Source organism: Zonotrichia leucophrys, chromosome 17 (assembly GCF_028769735.1).
Source record: "Zonotrichia leucophrys gambelii isolate GWCS_2022_RI chromosome 17, RI_Zleu_2.0, whole genome shotgun sequence".
Lineage (NCBI taxonomy): Eukaryota > Metazoa > Chordata > Aves > Passeriformes > Passerellidae > Zonotrichia > Zonotrichia leucophrys.
This window is the reverse complement of record NC_088186.1, coordinates 10732803-10751979: the sequence shown is the minus strand read 5'-3', so window position 1 is coordinate 10751979 and position 19177 is coordinate 10732803. Positions and strand designations below refer to the sequence as shown.

General features: G+C 62.6%; 1 protein-coding gene across 2 annotated transcripts; it reads right to left on the bottom strand.

The window, feature by feature from the left end:
• Nucleotides 1–201: 201 nt before the first annotated feature.
• On the bottom strand, nucleotides 202–5200 carry RNF208 (ring finger protein 208). 2 transcript variants are annotated; one of them, XM_064727859.1, is made up of 2 exons: nucleotides 4604–5200; nucleotides 202–3126 (listed from the first exon to the last, which is right to left on the bottom strand). In XM_064727859.1, the coding sequence occupies exon 2, from the start codon at nucleotides 2428–2430 to the stop codon at nucleotides 1633–1635; it is 798 nt and encodes a 265-aa protein (XP_064583929.1). In that variant the 5' UTR covers nucleotides 2431–3126; nucleotides 4604–5200; the 3' UTR covers nucleotides 202–1632. The 2 variants fall into 2 exon arrangements, with proteins under 2 accessions (XP_064583929.1, XP_064583930.1); XM_064727860.1 differs by lacking the exon at nucleotides 4604–5200 and adding an exon at nucleotides 4195–4305.
• Between the last annotated feature and the right edge of the window lie 13977 nt (nucleotides 5201–19177).

Genomic DNA, 19177 nt, shown 5'->3' with positions numbered 1-19177 from the left:
GGGCAGGTCCCCCAAGGTGCCCAGGAGAGGACACAACTCCATCAGAGCAGAAAGCCAGGCTGGGGGAGGAGGTGCCAGCCCAGGGGAAAGCTGTAACCCGGGTTTGGCCCAGCCTGTCCCACAGGGGGAGCAGGGCCAGGGCACATCCCGGTGTCACCCCCCTCCCGCCCCAGCGACGCGGCCCCGGATTCCAGCTCAGCCTTCGTTCCAATATAATCTTTATTGGGGAGACTGATGGGGTCAGAACAAGGCCGGGTATAAAACATGATCATGGTCACAACCAGCAGCAGGAGGCATTGGCAGAGCAACACAGACACGGTACCGGCGCCGCTCCCCTCAGAGCGAGAACGGGCCTGGGGCTGCGCCAGCGGCATCACCCGCCCCTCGGGACAGCACAGGGCATGGACTGGCCCCTCTCCCTGCATGGCTGCTGGGCTTTGGCCATGCCAGGGGCTGCTGTTTCCTCCAGGACGTAGGTCCTGGGACCCCTCAGGCTCACCCAGCCCCAGCACCCAGGACTGGGCAGCGCGTGCCCCTGGTGCCGTGGCCATGCTGGGTTGTGGTGCTCAGCCCCATGGGAGCACCCAAAACTATGGCTTTTTCTTTATTTTGCTTTTTTGTATTTTTTGCTTTTTTTGGCAGCAAACTTACCCCTCCAGGTGCTCTGGAGAAAGCAAGACTGTGCACAGGGGGCTGCTGCCCTGCCAGCCCCTCTGCACAGGGGTCAGAGCAGAGGTGCTGCTCTGGGGAAGGGACTGTGGGCAGGAGCCAGACCTCAGTCCCCCTACCCAGTCAAATCCCCTCACTGGAGTCAGCAATTTGGGGCACTGGACCCCGTGCCACCCTCCTGAGCCATCCCATGGGGCATGGGTGTGGGTCCCGGGCGGAGGGGCAGAGAACGGGCACAGCTCAATGCCTTTGTGAACACATAGTGGCCTGGGATGGGGTGGCTGGGGATGGATGGGGAAAAACAAGAATCCTCCAAAACGAGGACAAAGTGGAGCTTTCCTCAAGGGCCGGCGGAGGGCATGGGCCGCACGTCTGCTGGCATCCGAGGGCCGGGCTGGCAGCTTGGTGTGGCTACTGAGACTCGGGCGCACGGCGGCGTGGCCACCGAGATGAAAGCTTTGGCAAATAACTTACAGAGAGGGGGTGGAGGGGGCAGCTGGGGACCTGTCCTCGCTTCCTGTGCTGGGAGGGTGGCCCAGTGTGGCACCGTGCATCTCCAGGGCTCCTTGTGCTGCTGCCGCCGGCCGTGGGGCAATGGGGAGGGCGTCACTCCGGCCAGAGCCCAGCGTCCGCTCCTGGCAGAGCCGGGGGGAGAGGAGGAAGAGGCGCCCGGGGAAGGAGCACGGTGAGGTGCTCGGTGCAGCACAGGAGCGCCCGCCGCAGGGCCAGGGGAGCCGCAAGGCCCGGGTGCGCGGGTGGATGCGCTCCCCGTGCCAGCGTCCCAATCCCCGGGTGAGTCAGGGGCTGCTGCAGGTCCCAGCACCCCCTCTGCCCCCCGCGAGTCCCGCAAGGACACCGGTGCCACATCCTCGGCCGTGGTGAGCATTCGAGCATTCCCCGGCGATGCCGTGGCAGGGAGGGGACACGGGGGCCGCGCTGTCCCCCGTGCCCGTGCGGAGGGGCTCACATGATGGTGCAGGAGGACAGCGGGTTCCGGATGTGGCAGGTGCAGGCGGCCCCGCAGTACTGGCGGAAGGTCTGGTAGCAGCTGCGGTCGGTGTCGCTGCTCCACTGGACGGGGTTGGCGGCCAGGGCCTCGGCCGGCAGTCTGTTCAGGATACTGGTGTTGACGGCCAGCGCCGCCAGCCCGTAGTCGGTGAAGAGGACGGTCTCCCGCTTGCAGGTGGGGCAGGAGATGAACTTGTACTTGGGGCAGGACTCGTAGAGGATCTGCAGGCACTCCTCGCACACCGAGTGCAGGCAGGAGAGGATGCGGGGCCGCTTGTTGGTGAAGTTGTACATGTGGCCGCACGTGGGGCACTCCAGGGGCTCGCAGGGCGTCGAGGGGTGCAGCACGTACTGGTTGACGATCACCTCGTCCGACGGCGGCTGCCGGTGGTAGCAGACCTCGGAGCTGCCCTTGCGCTGGCCCTGGAAGCCGCGCTCCCGCCGCGGCAGGGGCGGAGTCCGGGGCAGCGGCAGCGGCGCGGGGGCCGTGTCCAGGGCGGGGATGTCCCCGCACGCCTGGTTCACGATGATCTCGGACTCGGAGGGCCACGCGCGCTTGGCCACGAGCGGCGGCTCCCGGCGCGGGGCGGGCGCGTAGCGCGGCTGCGGCCCCTGCAGCTCCGAGAACTTCTCCGGGTGGATGATCTTCATCGCCTCCATTTTGATGATGACCTGTTGCCCTTTCAGACACGACATGAGTATCGTTTTCACATTACTGTCCACTGCTCTGGGGTCTCCGAGGGACGCCTGCATGAGGCTAAAACATGCTGGCGGCCTGCTGAGCTTTCAATCTCGCTCTGGCCGCGGAGCAGGAGCACAGGGAGCAGCGGCTGGTGCGGGAGAGCATCCTGGGGAGACGGGCCAGCGGCAGCGGACCCCGCGCCCCTCTTGTGCAGCCAGCCCCGAGGTGCCAGGAGCGCGGCTGGGGCGGGCAGGAGAAGGCAGGGCGGGCTCACGGTGCCATCCTGCCTGCCTCGAGATGCGCTTGGGCGGCTGATCAAAGCGCCGGCTCCCCGCAGCCTGCCGGGATGTTAACGTGACATTGGCAGTCACTCAGCAGCCCTGCTCTTCGCCTTCGCTGCCACTTCCCAGGGCAGATCAGCTGCAGTCAGAACGGTAATTTGGGGATGGCGGTGCTGGGCACTGCCCAGGGCAGGTGAGTCCGGCGAGGACCTTGCAGAACTGGAGGCGGCTCTCACTTCGCCCCAGGCCGGCCTCTGTTCCTGTTTACATGCAGTGGGATCCTCGTGGCGCTGAAGAATGTGTTTGCAAATTCCTTTGCTCTGACTTCCCGGCTCTCCCACTTGCAGTCACCGGCAGCTCCCACAGGGCAGGGGCTCGGGGCACATCCCGTGCCAGAGGGCAGCTCACCTTGGCTGCGGCCAGGACAGCACACACCTTGTCCCCTCGGTCCCTGGTACCTCTGTCCCCAGCTCAGCTTCGTGCTCGCTGGAAATGAAAAGGGAGAGGGGGTTGGATCCAGGGCTCTCCATGGATCTACCGGCTGCCAGCGCTCCCTGGGGACGCGTGCCCGCCTGCATCCCGGCAATTTGGCAGCCGTGCCCTCCGGGTCCTGTGCATCCGCCCGCGTGCTGGGGCTGCGGAAGCGGGAGCACGCAGGTATCTCCCCCAAGGCATCCCCTCGGCAGCCCCGAGCGTGGCGTGCCGGGACCCCCTCTGTCCTAAGGTGGGAGGGCAGGTCCCCCTGAACCCCCCTGGGCTGCAGGGCCCCTCCCGAAGGGGTTCCTCCACCGACCTGCCTCTGCTCAGGGTTTTCTCTCACGTTTAGCCCCTCCTCTGCTCAGTGGATCTATTTTTACCTCCATCTCTTGCTCCTGATCTGTCCCTGCTATTATCCCTCCCTCCAGCTTCCTCTCCCCCCCTTCCCAGCTCCCTGCCCTTGTCCCGGGGCTGATGGAGAGGACAGGCCACGTTTGCGGGCAGGGGATGGGGGGCAGGCAGCCAGCCCGAGGCCATTTTCTCCCTCAGCAGCCCCTGCGCCAGCCCGGCTCTCCTCCGAGAAGGGCGAAGGCGCTCTCCTCCATCACGCTGCAAATCCTGTTAGAGGGATGCCTCTCCCGGCGGGCGCTGCCGTGCCTGGCGGAGGGGGCCCGAGGGGGCCATCTGCTTACAGCAGCAGCAGCAGCAGCCCTTGGGGATGGAGAGAGGCCGCGGGGTTCAGCCCCGGGTGCCCGAGGGCTGCGGGGGGAGCTGGATCCCGGCCCAGCCCCAGCAGGGATGTCCCGGGGGCCATGCCCTGGCAGCACTGGGGTCCCGCAAGCATCCTGCCCTGCAGAGGGAGGCCTCGCCTCTTTCATTCTCCCCCGCGGGCCCACATCCTGCACCCCGCATCCTGCACCCCGCATCCTGCACCCCATATCCTGCACGCCACGTCCTGCACCCCGCATCTTGCACCCCACATCCTGCACCTCGCGTCCCACAGGCAGCATATATTCGCCCCCCCTCCGGCACACAGCAGCAGCCCCGGGGCTCTGCCTGCAGCTCTCACACACTCACCCGCAGCGCCCACGAGCACAGCGATTCGGGTGGTCAGCAGTGCCACGCACTGTCACCGCGTTCCCACGCTCGTTCTGTCACACCCCTTCACGCACAGCCCTGGCGCAGCACCCGCACCCCCAGCGCCCCTGGGGCGACACAGCCCCCGCCATCCCCGTCACTTTAGGGGTGACACAGCCCCCCGCCATCCCCTTCCCTTCGGGGTGACACAGCCCCCACCGCACCCCGCACCCCCATCACTCCGGGGGTGGCACAGCCCTCCCCAGCATCCTCCCCTGCCCAGCCTCCCACCGCAATCCCCAGCCCCACGCTCCGTGCCCCACGCTCGCAGCACACGGCGCTCCCGCACACACACACGTGCGCTCCCGCACGCCCGCGGGGTGACTCCCCCGGCCCTGCCCGCCCTTACCTGCGCTGGCCCCGGGTGGGGGTCCCGCTCCAGCCCCCGCTCGGTGCCCGGTGCGGCTCCGCAGGCCCGAGCGGCGGAGGTTATCTGAAAGGCAGCGGGATGCGGCGCTGGCCCGGCCAGGCGCGGCTCCCCGGGGATGCTGGCGGCTCCGAGGCGCGGCTCCACCGGGCTGGTCCTGGCCGGCCGCCCCCGGCCCCGCCGCCTGCTCCGGCCGCGGCCGCGCGGGGAGGGGACCGGGCGCAGGGGCCGGGGCTGGCGGCGCCGGGGGGCTCCGGATGCTCGGCGGGGACCGGCGGCCGGGGGAGCCGGCAGGTACGGCCGCTGCCGCTCCGGGGACTCCTTCGTGCCCTGCCCCGGCTCCCCCCGCCGCCCCCGGCCGCGGAGCCCGGCTGGGCGCGGGGCTGATGCAACACCCCCGGGCGGCGGCGCGGGCTGCGGGGGGCTGATGCCAGGCCCCGCTGTGCCCCTGGGCAGGTGCAGGCAGCTGCGGGCAGCAGCGGGCAGGCAGCGGCGGCTCCGTGCCCGCCGTTCCCGGGGCCCGGCGGCGCGGGCGCTGCTGCGCGCTCCCGCTGCCGCCCGCAGTGCCGCCGCAGTGGTGCAGCCGCCTCACATTTCTCTCGCTCAGCAGCGCCGGGGCCCGCCGGCCGCAGCGCCTGACGCCCAGCACACCCCCTCCCCGCCCCGCATCCCCTCCCCGCACGCCCCCTCCCCGCCCCGCACCCCTTCACCGCCCCGCACATCCCTCCTTGCCCCGACCCGCTCCCCTGGTCCCACACATCCCGCTCCCCACAGCCCCTCTCGCCCCGCACCCCCTCTCCCCGCAGCCGCTCCCGAGCCCTCCCCGGCCCCGCTCGCTCTCCCGGGCCGGCCGGGCCCCGCGGGTGGCTCCGAGGGGCCCGCGGTGACTCAGCACCAGCGCCGCTCCGAGCGGCTCCGCGGCGCCGGGGCCGCGCTTGTGGGGCAAGGGGGCCCCTGCCAGCAGCCCCTGCAGCCCCCGGGAATGGGGAGAGGTCGGACAGGCAGGAATTCCCCCACCACTGCTTTTCCCACTGCCAGATCAGCCGTGCACCCCACACTGTCCCCTGGGACCCGTGGCCGCGGCTGTCGGGGGAACAGAGGGGGCCCTGAGAGTCCCCAGGCCCTGCTGAGCTCCGGGGCTCTGGGCACGAGGGCTCATCGGTCCCTGGGGACACCGTGGGCTCAGTGTGGTGGGTGGGGGGTCCCAGCAATGCTGACAGGTCCTGCAGAGTGCTGGGGAGCATTGCTCATGGCCATGGGCGTGCTGGTGTGACCCCCACAGTGGCACAGGCAGACAGCACCCCACAGGCTGGGGACACCCCACAAGGTGCCCTGAGCAGATGACTCCTGGCCCATGCTTCCTGGCTCCTGCAGATTGAAAAGCATGGATGTCCCCTGTTAGAAGCCAGGCTGCCTTCTCCCCTTGCTGTGGGTGCCTCCAGAATGGGGACTGCACAGACAAATGGCCAAAATGAGCAGGCAACCCTACAGAGAGCCTTCCCTGAGCTGTGACCCAGGATGTGCACACTCAAACCCAAACCCGAACCCAAACCCAAACCCAAACCCAAACCCAAACCCAAACCCAAACCCAAACCCAAACCCAAACCCAAACCCACTCCACCCAGCCCTGGCTGGAGCGGGATGCTGCTGGGGGCTCACCAGGCTCCTTTGGGTGCTGCTGGGGTTCGTGTCACCCATTGCTGTTTTTTTAGTTTTTTATGTTCCTCCAGGATTGTGCCTGGGCTTTTGTGCCCTCCCTGAAGATTGCCCTGCCCAGCCCTGCTTGCTGACCCTCCAGCCCTGCTGCAGCAAAGACCCAGCCCCTGTGACGAGGGCTCTGCGTGGTCTTGCAGCTGCCGTGTCCCCACAGCCACACTGTCCTCACACCATGGCTGTCCTCTGGCCCTGCCATCAGTGGGACAGACACAGGAGCTGGAGGTTACACATTTCACAGCTCTGCCAGGCCTTATGCAGCCCAGAGATGATCTTCTCACCCACACTTCACACAGTGATGATAAAAATCTCACCCAGGTGCCTCTTTCTGACCTGGAAGAGATGACCAATGCCACTTGGGCATGAGGATTCCCCAAGGGTCCCCCAAGGGCTCAGCTGTGCTCCATTCCCAGGCCAGACTGACCCTGGAGTCAGGTTCTCCCTGGGGACCCTGCAGCATCACCTCCACCTGGAAATCCATGCTCCCTTCTTGACAATGGCTGAGTTCTTCATCTGGGAGTTTCTCTCAGTGGATAAGGGATTTTTGGGATTTTTTTAATGCCTCTGGCACCTCTAAGTGCCGTTCTTTGATCTGCTCACTGCTGAAATCAGTGTGAGGCTGCTGCTGCTGCCTGGCACAAGCTGAACAGGGATTCCCTCCATGCTCCCCATCCTCCCTGTGTCAGGTGCTCCTGCCTTCCCTGCTAACGTGCCTGGGTGCAGATGCAAGAGCTGAGATCTTACGCCTGAGCTCACTGAGCACAGGAAATTGCAGGAAGTGAGCGAGCACGAGCTATTTTCTGTTATTAATTCATATGGCATCCCCGTGCTGACCCAGCTACACCGTATGCTATTATGCTGCTATTCCATGAGTTAAGCAACAGCTCTATTTAAAAATAATCATAAATTACATTGGGCATTTTTTCTGCTGAATAAGAGTGTGTTTGTGCCAAGGTGCTGGGATCTTCCTGTTGCCCCAATGGCTCTGCCTCTGCTTTGCATGCTCAATGCAGAGCTTTTCCCTTTCCTCTGCTGAGTTGGTCCACCAAGATCTCTGCTTTCTACCCAAAATGAAAAAATCTCATCCTTCAAAACCCAAACCTTCCATCTCTGTCTGGGCCTGTGTGGCTCAGACTTGAGTGCCGACCCTACCAAACCTCAGCCCTGTGGCCACCTCTGTCTTTGGGTCCTGTCTCTTGCTCCTGGTTTAACACCTAACTCTGGCATATAAACATACATGTTGTGTTATCTTTTATAAAAACCTATAGCATTGAGTGTTTTCATAAATGTGCATATTTTGGCTGGATATCCTCAGGATGCCTTCTGATCTCTGCTGATGTGATAGGGGTGCTCTCCTGGGTTTTACAAGCAGCACTGATATATTTTATCATTTCCAGAGACCTTGTCAGCAGGCCAAGCACACCTTTGGGTTCAGAGGTTGCTCTTCAGCTCAGTGGTACCTGCTGTCCTGGGTCCAGCTCTCCTTAAACAGACATGCAGGAGCAGCTTTTCCAGTGGATTCCCTTCATTTGTCCCAGATGAAAAAGGTTTTGCTGTTTGTAATCAGGAGGGTTTTTTTCTAATTCAGCTGGTGTTGGCCTTGTGTGAAAGCACAGCTTCTTTCTGCAAAGCTCATTCCTATCCAGTGTCTTGACTGGATCAGTTTGAAACCTTTGCTCTGTGCTGGGAGCTGTAACACTGCTGGCCAGGCTTTGCTGAGGTGAATGGTGAAGCCAGAAGATAATTTGGCCCTAAATGTCTTCCTCACCATCAGCCATCTAGCTGTTTGCTCAGGATTTTATTGCCCTTGTGGATTTCTGGCACCTGTGGGAAGGATCTGTTCTGAGAGGACTGCCCTGCTCTTGCTTGGTGCCAGCCTTGCCCTGTGATGGCACCTGAGGCTTTTCTTTCCACCCCACCTGGGCGAGCTGGCAGCTCCCTGTGTGCCAGACCTTACTGTCCCACACCCAGACCCCCATCCACGCTGTCCATGCTCCTGTGGCAGCACCTCAGGCTTTGCTGCTGCCTTTCTTTGCTCCCTGCTGCTCTCGTCACTGAGTTTGCTTGTCCAGGTCCTGCACACATCCACAGCTCTTCCCAAAATCTCGTCTGTTTCTCACACCAATCTTGTTTTGCTCTGGTGAATCACTCATCACACAGATAATTCACCCACAAAGCCGTGAGCTCATCCCCAGCTTTGCAGAGAGCAGCTTTCCCTGCAGGTCTGTGTGGGGCAGTGCCAGGGCCTGCCCAGGATGGATGTGGGACCCACAGCCCAGTTTTCACCCTCTGGGTGCCTCTGCCTCTCCTTCCCGGGGCAGGGCATCAGCAGGAGGGACCCCCAGTCAGACCATGCCAGGCTGAGACCCTCCAGGCTGTCTGAGGTGGCCACAAGAGCCCAGCACAGCCCTCACAGGAGAGGAAAGCAGGGCACAGTGCTCCACCAAACCACCAGAGGAGCTGTCTGTGCAGCTTGCCGGCTCAGCAAACACCATTTTGAAGGAGGGATGCTGCTGAAATATCTGCCAAGAAAGCAGCAGCCTCTTGTTGCCAGCTGGTAGCTGAAGGATGCCCCAGCTGCTGCAGTGGCTGCTGTTTAAAGCAGGGTGTGGGTTGGTTGCTGGTGATCAGGACCTGACCACTGATGCTCTTGCATCAATCCTAAAGCCATGGTGGGGGCATTCATGGGCTGGTTTCTAGGCTTGCAGCTGTCCACAGAGACCCCACCACGAGAGAAGTGAGATCTCCAAAGTGTTTGAAGCCACACACAAACCTTGAGATGCACACGTGGTACCCTGAGCAGCCTGAAGGCTACGGATGTTTGTAATGCCCCAACAGATTCCAAGAGGTTTAATCATTATTTTTACTATTAGTGATTATTACTGTGGCCACTTCTGTGAGCCCTGGGTGTGAAGAGGGGCCCACCTTGCTGGTGATGCCCTGAGCAGGAGGAAGGAGCAGGAGGAGGGGGATGCACATGGGCTGGGGGGAGGTGAAGGGTTCAGGGCCAGAGGGAGCACATCCTCTCTCTCCTCGGGGGTGGTGACCTTCATTCCCCTCCCCACCAACTCCTTGTGCAGACCTGGGGTTGCTCAGCTGCCAGAAAAGAACCCTGATGGAAAATGTACTGATGGAAAATGTACTGAGGGAAGATGTACTGCTCTCCAGAGTTACCTCCTGAGAGCAGGGAGAGAGGATGGGGCTCTGTGGTTACAGGTGAGGACATAGGAAATTCCAGATGTAGTTCCCTGTAGCTACACAGGGAAAATAGTTTTGACTTTGAGGGTCAAACAGCAGGCCAGGGCACAGGGAAGTGGTGGGGTGTCCTTCAAAGCTGCCCTGTACTAGGTGCAGAGTGACAAACTGGCTACACTCTGAGCCACGGGCCCTGTTGCTCCCATCAGAGCTCCCTTTTCCATCTGAGGCTGCATCTTCCCCAGCCCCAGGCAGGCATAGTCCCTGCAGAAGTTCACATCTGGCTGGAGACCCCACAGCAGCACAGCTATGTCAGAAACTCCTTCCCAGCCCTGCAGTGCTACTGGGGAATGAGTGTTTGTGTGTGTGTGTGTGTGTGTGTGTGTGTGTGTGTGTGTATGGGTGGTTCTGCAGCTCCCCAGGGACTGCTGGCCCAGGCAGGGATGACCACAAAGACCTGGAGCTGCATTTCAGGGCTGAGAGGCTGCAAGGAAGACCCACATCCTTCAGAAAACACCTCGTGTCCAAGGAAAACAGGACAGGGCAGGCCCAGAAATAGAAATGGCAGCTCTGCAGAAGCCTTCCCTTTGCCTGTGCATTGACAGAGCCTGAGGCATTCGGGGCTCAGAAGAAACCAGAGCATGTGCCAGGGCTGGGAGCAGCCGCCCCTCCTCACGGCTGGGCGGGTGCGGGTGTGGGGGCAGCTCCGCTGCCGGGGCTGGGGCTGCGGCAGGCGCCGGTAACTGCGGTGGCACTGAGGGCCCGGTAACTGCGGTGACACTGAGGGCCCGGTAACTGCGGTGGCACTGAGGGCCCGGTAACTGCGGTGACACTGAGGGCCCGGTAAATGTGGTGACACTGAGCTCTGGCTCCCGGGACAGCCCGGCGCTCCGAGCCAGCGCTGCTCGCCCGATGCCGTGGCCGGGCACAAACTGGGGCAAGGAGGAGCAGCAGCAGTGGCCGCCCATGCCCTCGGGGTGCCCGGTGGGACACGGTGCTCCTGGCACCCCGAGGGCCTGCTCCTCCTTCCTGGGCGTGCCTCAGCTGGGACACAGCTCCAAGCAGCAGCCCAGACCCAGGCAGTGATTTGTTTTTGCAGTGCGGTTTCAGCTTTTGCAGGAAAACTTCCCTGAAGGCAGCGGATGGGACCCAGCGAGCACTGCCTGGCTCCAGGCTGCTGCTCCTGTTCTCTGGGACAGCCCGAGGCTGTGGCTGTGCTCACAGGTGACCCTGCTGTCACTGTGACTGTCCTGGGGCTCCCACAGGACCTGAGGGTGATCCTGCTGTCCCTGTGACTGTCCTGGCGCTCCCACAGCACCTGAGGGTGATCCTGCTGTCCCTGTGACTGTCCTGGGGCTCCCACAGGACCTGAGGGTGATCCTGCTGTCCCTGTGACTGTCCTGGCGCTCCCACAGCACCTGAGGGCACACTGCACTGCTCCATCCCCGCTCTCAGCAGCTGGCAGCACCCCTGGCTCTCCTGCTGGCCCTTCTGCCCAGCTTGGGCAGCCCATGCTTTGTGTGGAGCAGCAGGGCTGCATTTCTGGGTCAGCTGGGTGAATGTGAGCGCTGAGCTGAGGGTTTTGTTTTCCCTGTGTAACCCCCTGGGGCTGTGTGGGTGCACAGCTGGGGGCTGGCTCTGGGCATGGCTCCTGCTCTGGCAGAGGCTGCGGGGCCCTGGGGCTGCCCTGCAGGAGCTGCTGCTGCTCTTGGAGCTGGGGAAGCTGAGCCAAGGCTTGGTGTGAGTGTGGGTGGAGCTGCAGAGGGGCAGGAGGGGGGCTCGTGGGCCTGGGGGTGGGGGGTTGGATGGGGAGTGGGGTGACCACCCTGCTCGAGCTGCTGAACCCCCCAGCACTGCCAAGTGTGGGAGCTGCAGCAGCCTGGGAGGGGCTGCAGCCCACGGGGCAGGCATGGGGGCTGTTCCTGGGGCTGACACCATCATCTGGCCTTGGGGTTCCATCGCCCTCATTTCTGCAGTCCTCCAAGAGCCAGGGCCACTGTGCCTGGAGCCAGGATGCTGCTGAGGCCCTCGAGGCCTGGCTTTCCCCTCTGCTCCCCCCAGAGGGGACTCCTTGCCCTGTGCCTTGGCTGCAGGGAGACCTTTGGGCACAAGGGAGTTGCAGCAGCCTGGTGCTCTGTGCAGGCCGTGGAGAGGCAATGGAGCACTGTAGCCCGGGTGACATGGGGATGTGAGGCCATTCTGTGTGACAGAAACCAGGGCTCCACCTGGGGAGGGGACCCAGCATGTCCAGAGTGCTGCAGGAGCTCTCAGGTTCTATTGGGGCTCTGTGGTGTCCCCAGAACAGGACAGAGGTAACCAGAGAGACCTGGCCCACCAGGAGCCCTGTCCCTGTCTGCTGAGGGCACGTGTGTGTGTTTGGGGGGAAGGGGAAGCTCTGCAGGACATGGAGCACAGCTCAGAGTGCTCAGCTCAGAGCACCGGTGCCCTCCAGGCGCTCTGGAGCCCCCACGGATGGTGAAGAAGGGGCAGTGCTGGCTGCAGGCTCAAGGGCTCTGCTGTGAAGGTGCAGGCTCAAGGCTGAGGGCTGTCGCCCAGCAAGGCACACGGGGTCCCCGGGAGCCCCCCCACCTGCCCGGGCTCACCCAGCCCTGGCTCCTGCAGGACCCTGATCTGCACACAGGGGCTGGCACGGCTGCGGAGGAGGCTCTGCAGCAGCGGGGGCTGCGTGCCCGGCGGCTGCCTGCGTGCCAGCACGGAGCTGCCAGCCCGGCGCTCGCAGCCCTCCCTCGGCAGACGCAAATGGGAGCAGACAGCCCGGCTCGAGCGGTAAAGATCAAACCCCGGCAGCCCCGGGCTGCTGTCAGCGCGGGCCGGGCGCTCCGAGCCCCGCCGATAGCAGCAGCCCCGGTGCTGCCCTGCCAGGTGCTGTGTCCCCATTGTGTCCCCGCTGCGTCCCCGCTGTGTCCCCTCTGTGTCCCCGCACCGGGGTGCTGCCAGGGGCTGCCCACGCTGCTGTGACCATTGCAGGGGCTCGGGCGGAGGATCCAGGCTTTGCCTGCCCTGGGTTTCCAGTCTGGGAGATGCACGGGACGCTGTCAGCACGCAGGAATAGCTGGTCCTGCTCCTCTCGCTAGGCCCGGCCGGCAGGGATGCTCCTGTGCCCAGCAGCGCCCCAGGGATTGCACTCCGGCTTCCCCGTGGGCTCAGGGGCAGAGGAGAAGGTGGCCCTGGAGCTCGACACTGCCAGAAGCTTCTATGGAAAGGCCCCTGGGCTGCCCCAGCCTCGGCAGCGGGTGCAAACCTCAACCTTGGCCCCCGCCCCGGCTCCGGTGAGCTGGCGGCTGTGGGAACAGAGGATGGTGCCACCGTGGGGCACGGGGTCGTGGCGTGCAGGAACAGTCTGGGTGCTCCCCGTGCCAGGGGGGCACCGGTGCGGCGGGGCAGGACGGGCAGCACCCAGCCGGGCGATGCCAAGGAGCAGAGGCAGATGCCAGCGGCGCCCCGGGAGCTGCAGGCTCGGCACGGCTCCCTCACCCTCCTCGAGTGCCAAAGAGGATTGGAGAGCCCTGGGATTGCGCATGGATTTTGCACAGCCTGCTTTGCCTGTTTCCCACCAGGAAGGTGCCCACAGCCCTGGCCCGTTCCGGACAGCAGCGCTGCCGCTGCGGAGCAGGAGGGATGAGGCTCCGAGGTGCAGCTGGGGAGCAAGGAGAGGGCACAGCTAATTGGGATAATTGCTAAAACAGGCGAGGAGCGAGCGGGGAGGGAGGCGGTGAACAAGGAGCCGTTGTGCACAGGCGGCCCAGGCACGCGGCCCCGGCTCCAGGCAAACAAACGGGGACTGTTCGCAGCGAGGCAGGACAAGCAGACGGCAGGACAGAAACCAGACCTCCACTGGGACAGAGCCGGAGCCAAGGGCTTAGCTGGGAGATGGGTGCTGCCCAGGGTCTGCCGGCTCGCCGTGCGGAGAGCAGCCCCGGATCCACGGCCAAGGCTTCACCGGGGCAGCACGGGGCCATCCCCAACCCATGCCCGGATGGAGAGCATGGCAAAGTGCTGGGAACGCTCCAGGCCAGGAGATGAGGGACAGCCCTTCTGCCACAGCCATCCCCAGTACTGGAAACTTTAAATCACGGAAATATAGCAGGAAACCAGCCCTTGTGCTAAAAAAGCCATGGGCAGGTGCAGTCCCTGCACAAGGTCGCGGCACAGCGGAAGCGGCGGCAGCGCCCACGCGGCTGCTCGGGGTGGGAGCGGCAGCTGCCCCCGCCTCGGCTGCTCCCTCCGCAGGAAGGAGAAGTGACATTTGAGCAGGAAGAAACGTGGCTGTGCATGTGAGCTGCCCAGCTCCGTGTCCCAGCTGGGCTCTTACAGCCCCTTTTCCAGGTGTCTGTGCGAGGTGCAGCCTCGGAACACATGCCGGGCTGTTTGCTGCTGCCTGGTTCTGCCCAGGGAGCTGCAGGATTGGGCACAGATCCCCACAGCATCCATCCGCCTGTCATGGGGCTGGGCTGAGCTTGGCAAAGGGCGAATTGCCCTGCCTAAAGTCCCTATGGGAAGGCACAAGGCCACCTAGCTGCCACTGTCCCCGTGGCACATTGTGGGGAGAATGCACGAGCACCAAGGGGAGCGCCTCTGTGCTGGCCAAAGGCTCTGCCCGAGCAGGGATTTTGTTCATGGGAAGGATGGAGCAGAGGGGGAGATTTTGGCACTGCCAGCAGAGGTGCCCGGATCCGTGCTGCCTCCTGCTTCCTTCCACATCCAGCAGCAGCTCCGTGCAGGGCAGCCCCTGGCTCCAGGTCCGCAGCCTGTTGGGAACAGCGCACCCTCAGCCCCGAGGCTCTCGGCAGCAGGGAGGGGACGGGAAGGACTTGCTCCAGGCCAGGAAATCCTTGCTTTCTCCTGCAGCCGGGCCGCAGTGGGCAGCCACAATGCTTCGCTTCCCGCGCCGCTGCCAAGCCCCGCCGTGACCCGGGGGCGGCCGGGCCGGAGCCGCGGGGGAGAGGCACGGACGGGGCTGCGGGAGGGCGATAAGGAAAGCGGCTCCGCTCCGGTTCCTGCAGCCCGGGGAGAGCCGGCGGCGGGCCAGGCCCACTCCTGTGCTGTCGGTGCCAGCCTGGACAGCGGCTCCTGTACCCAGCTCGTCATCCCTGAGGAATGCGGCACCCCCTGCCAAGGGGAGAGCCTGGCACTGAGCTGGAGAGGCTCTGGGCTCTGCAGCATCCCCGCGCAGGTGTCTGACAGCAGCTCCGAGCAGCCCCGGCTCCCCGGGCACAGCAGACCCGCCTCTGCAGTGTCCCTGTCCCCGTGGGCAGGGCAGGGGACGGTGCCCATGGCCCGCCCGAGCACGCGTGGCCCAGCTGTGCATCGCTGTGGCCGGCCGGGAGCCCGCAGGTGGCCGGGATGTCCCATCGGGAGGGCAGGATGGCGCTGGCAGGGGACGCTGGGGCTCTGCCAGCCCGCTGGGGCTGTGCTGTGCTCATGGGGAGCAGCAGCAGCCAAGGCAGGGCCGCCTCCTGCAGAGGAGCCTGAGCTGCTCCCGCACGGAGCTGCGGCTGGGCTGGCACGGGGAGCGGGGCCAGGGCTGCCCGGGGTGTGCCCCCAGCTGCTGAGCGAGGCACGGGGCACATTCCGGCCCCACAGGAAATCCCTCCCACCGAGCAGCCTTGACAGGTCACTTCCAGGCTCCGTTTGGGCTTTAGAAGCTGCTGCCACGCTTTGGGACACACGGCTTCCCCCGAGAGGGAGCCGGGAGCTGTGGGAGCTCCTGGCATGGCCCTGGCAGACAAGCAGGCAGGGTCTTTGCCCATGGCATGCTGGGCACAGGCCTGGGGACACAGGCTGGATGTTGTGCTGCAGTTTCCCACCCGGGGTGTTAGTGAGGGGCTGTGCTGCTCAAAGGCACCAAATCCTGCAGCTTCCATGAGCCCCCAGGCCCCTGTCTCTGGCAGCTTCACCCCTGGGTCCTGCTCTGTGCCCCCTATGGTGCCCCTCAGACCTGCAGCAGTGGCATCCCCTCATGGCACCCTCACTGACCCCTGAGCCCCGGTGCTGGTGACTCTGCTCCGTGGGGTTCCCCTGTGGGATGCTCACCCCACGGGTGCCTCCCACTCCCTGTGATCTCTCCTTCCATTCCCCGAGGCCTCACTCTGATTTTATTGAGGAGGCAGCTGAGAATTAAGGTCAAAGCCTTGCAGAAGACCTCGCATGGCTGCGTTCCACGGTGGGACGTCCCGGAGGGAATCATCCCCCTTGTGTTTCACACAGCCCGAATTTGGGGGTCGCCCTCCCATCTCTGCACTGGCCCAACCCCTCCCCGTGTCCCTTTTTCACACCGACCACCCACGGGCTCTCCTGAGCTTCAGCGGAGCCTTCAGCCCCCCAGGGTTTGGTGAGCGGCCACCATCAGCTCCGGGGCTCCCCGAGCTGTCCCCTCTGCCAGTGGCAAAGCCTTTCTCTCAGGAAGCGTCGCCCTTCATCATCCTCCGGCAGTGCCGGGCTGCGCAGAGCATCACCACCCTCCTGTGCCTGCGGCAGGCACTGCACGCCCGGGAGCCCCGGAGCTGCTCACACACCGGGCTGGCTCATTCCGGTGCCTGGGACAGCCCCGGGAGGAGCTGGAGTTGGGGAAGCTCCAGCGCTGGGATGACACACAAATACCCAGCAAAAAGGGCACAAATATCCGTCCTCAGCAAAAAGGGCACAAATACCTGTCCCCAGCAAAAGGACACAAATGCCTGTCCCCAGCAAAAAGAGCACAAATCTGTCCCCAGCAAAAAGGGCACAAATACTTGTACCCAGCAAAAACAGCACAAATACCTGTCCCCAGCAAAAAGAGGCCCAGGAGCAGGACGTGCCTGTGGCTTTCTGGTTGGTTTGTTTGTTTGGGTGATTTTTTACAAAATAAATGTGCCTTTGCTGTGTGTGAAGCACCAGCGAGCTGAGGCACCCCAGTTAGGGGAGGATTTGCAGGATTCCAGTAGCCAAGGGATCCCTGCAGTTACGAAAAACTCCCGAGAGCTCGTGCTGGGTCACACAGGCCAGGGGCTGTGGGTGCCCTGCCGTGGTTCCCCATGGAATCCACGCAGTGAGACTGAGGATTCCAGAGCCAGCACAGGAATTTTCCTCCTGGCTCGTGGATGGGGATGCTCCTGCCCCTGCAGCCCCTGCTGGGAGCCCAGCCCCTGCACGGGGCTGTCCCCTCGTTTTCAGGCTCCCAGCAAGTTCACGAACCAGAGCCATGGTTGGCTTTTTCCCCTCTCTCTCTCCTGGTTCTCCCAGGCTCCTCCTCAAACCACCACTCCTCTGGAGTGGCATCTCTGAGAACCTCCCTCTCCATCACCCCCAGCACAGGACATCACCAAGGTGGGCACTGAGCTTTTGGTTGTTTTTTTTCTGTTTATTTCTTTTCCCCCTACAAACAGTTGCAGGAAATGAGGCTGGTTTTAAGCCACGGAGAGCCTCACATTAGCTCAGCTCTTCCATTTACTCAAGGAGGGCACGGCTCTGCAGCACCTGCCGGCTCCCAGCCTGGGGAATCCCACATGGGACAACTCCAAACCAGCAGCCTGAGCTTTGGTGCAGCAACTTTTCCACCTGGGGATCCTCCATCGTCTATAAATCCTCCAAGGATCAACACATGATTTCTGGATGTGGCGCTCGGAGCTCGATTTGGAGAATCTCTTGGCAAGAAATGAAATGTTTGAACTCCAGGCTCCCGATTAGAGTTGGTGAGACCTCTCCTCACCTGGGGCTGCCACAGATCTGCCCTGAGGGGAATGAGGACATGCAGGAGGTGCCTGCGGGATGGGAGCTGGGTGCTGGGAGAGCCGAGGGACATCCCTGGCACGGGGGCACCGCAGATCGCGGCTGGCATTGGGATCTGCAGCAGCTGAGGGATGTCCCCAGCCGGGGCTCCGTGAGGTGACACACATGTGGCAGCTGTGAAAAACGCCAATCACTTATTTTTAAAATTTTTAAAAGTTTAATAGTAATAAAATGGTTAAAAAGAATAGTAACACAATTAGAGTAATAACAATTTGGACAAATTGAATTAGGACAATATGAGACAATAAAAGCAAAGAGTTATGGACGTCCGGGTACCTTTTTCTGGGCATCATGAGCCCGAAAAAGGACCCACGTTAACAAAGGATTAACCCTTAAGAACAATAGCCCATTGCATATTCATACACTTCATACATGATGCATAAATTCCATTCAAACATAGGATTCCGTCTGGTCAGTGTCAACTTCTTCCTTCTAATCCTAACAGCGCCTTCAAGGCGGGAAGAAGTTCATTTCTTCTGATAAGAAGGCAATAAATTCCCTTTCTCTGAAAGATTTAGGTGTCCTGTGGCTGCTATCTCACTGCAATTCCTTTCTGTTAAACAAAGCATCTTTATATGGCATATTTTCTATTTTAACAATTTTTATAACCTAAAACTATATTTAACACAGTACTTAAGAGAATTAATACAGCATTTCTTTCTAACACAACACATATAATATTTATTGTAATATTTGCGAAAAGCCAATCATAAAATACATGCATTTTTCACAGCAGCCCTGGCAGAGGGAAGGGACACGGGGGCTGCAGGTCCCTGGGCTGTGCCTGCCCCGCAGCTCCCTGCAAGCAGAGCTGTTCAGAACACGCTGGGCATGGAAATCTGGGGCTGAAAGACAAACCCAGCCCGTGCTGAGGCTCTGCGAGGATGGGGAAGGCGCTGCTGGAGAGAGCCACAGCGACATCCCCTGCGCAGGCAGGGACACGCCGGGCGGGGCTGGGGCACCGCAGCACGCCTGGGCGGAGGATTTGCCTTTTTCTATTCCTGCTTAGTCAGACTGATGAGTTTCTCTGTGGGGAAACAGCTCCAGATGGGAAAACGGGGCAGCAGCGAGGCCCGGTGAAGGGACAGGGGCTGTGGGTGGCTCCCCTCGAGGTGACCTTGGGGTGGCAGGAAAACCCCGAGAGGTCTGTGCAGGAGTTCTGCAGCTTTCAGACCCCTATGTGCTGTGGGGCTGATTTGTCACTGCACAGAGAGCTCTGCTGCACCCCCACTGGCAGTCTCGAAGGGGAAACTGAGGCACAGAAGTGCATGAGGCCCCCTCTCGATGCTAGAACCGTACAGAAGAGGGTCAGCTTCTCCCACCAAAAAATCCCAGGCCTCTCTCTTCCTTTCCCTTCACCACCAGGAAGGTTGGTGAGTCTCCCTGCAGGGAACCCCCACTCTGGGAGGTGCCAGCCCAGTGGGCTCAGGGACAAGGGATCAGCCCCAGAAGGGAGGGCAGGGATGGGCAATGGGCAGGAGCCGGGCATTGGGCAGGAGCCGGGCATTGGGCAGGAATGGGCATTGGGCAGGTGCTGGGCATTGGGCAGGGATGGGCATTGGGCAGGAGCTGCCAGGGCAGGCAGGCTCCCATCGCCCTCTGGAGCTCTCCTGCTTGTTCCATGGGTGCCAAGGGTCTGGCCTGGGCAGCCCCTGCTCCTCAGGACAGGGAAGGAATATTTTCTGCTGTCAGAAGGATGGCCAGAAGGAAGTGGTTTTTCCCTTTGCAAATGTGTGGGAAACGGAATTCCCTGCCAGCAGCTTCAGCTGCAGTTTGAGGTGTTTGTCCCTGGCATGTCCAGGAGGATGCTGTGCCATCACCCCTGGGCTCAGGGAGGGGCAGGCCCTGCCCAGAACTGCT

What these genes read in the sequence shown, in the direction of transcription:
- RNF208 (XM_064727859.1), bottom strand. Translation starts at nt 2,430, where the DNA reads ATGCAGGCGTCCCTCGGAGACCCCAGAGCAGTGGACAGTAATGTGAAA.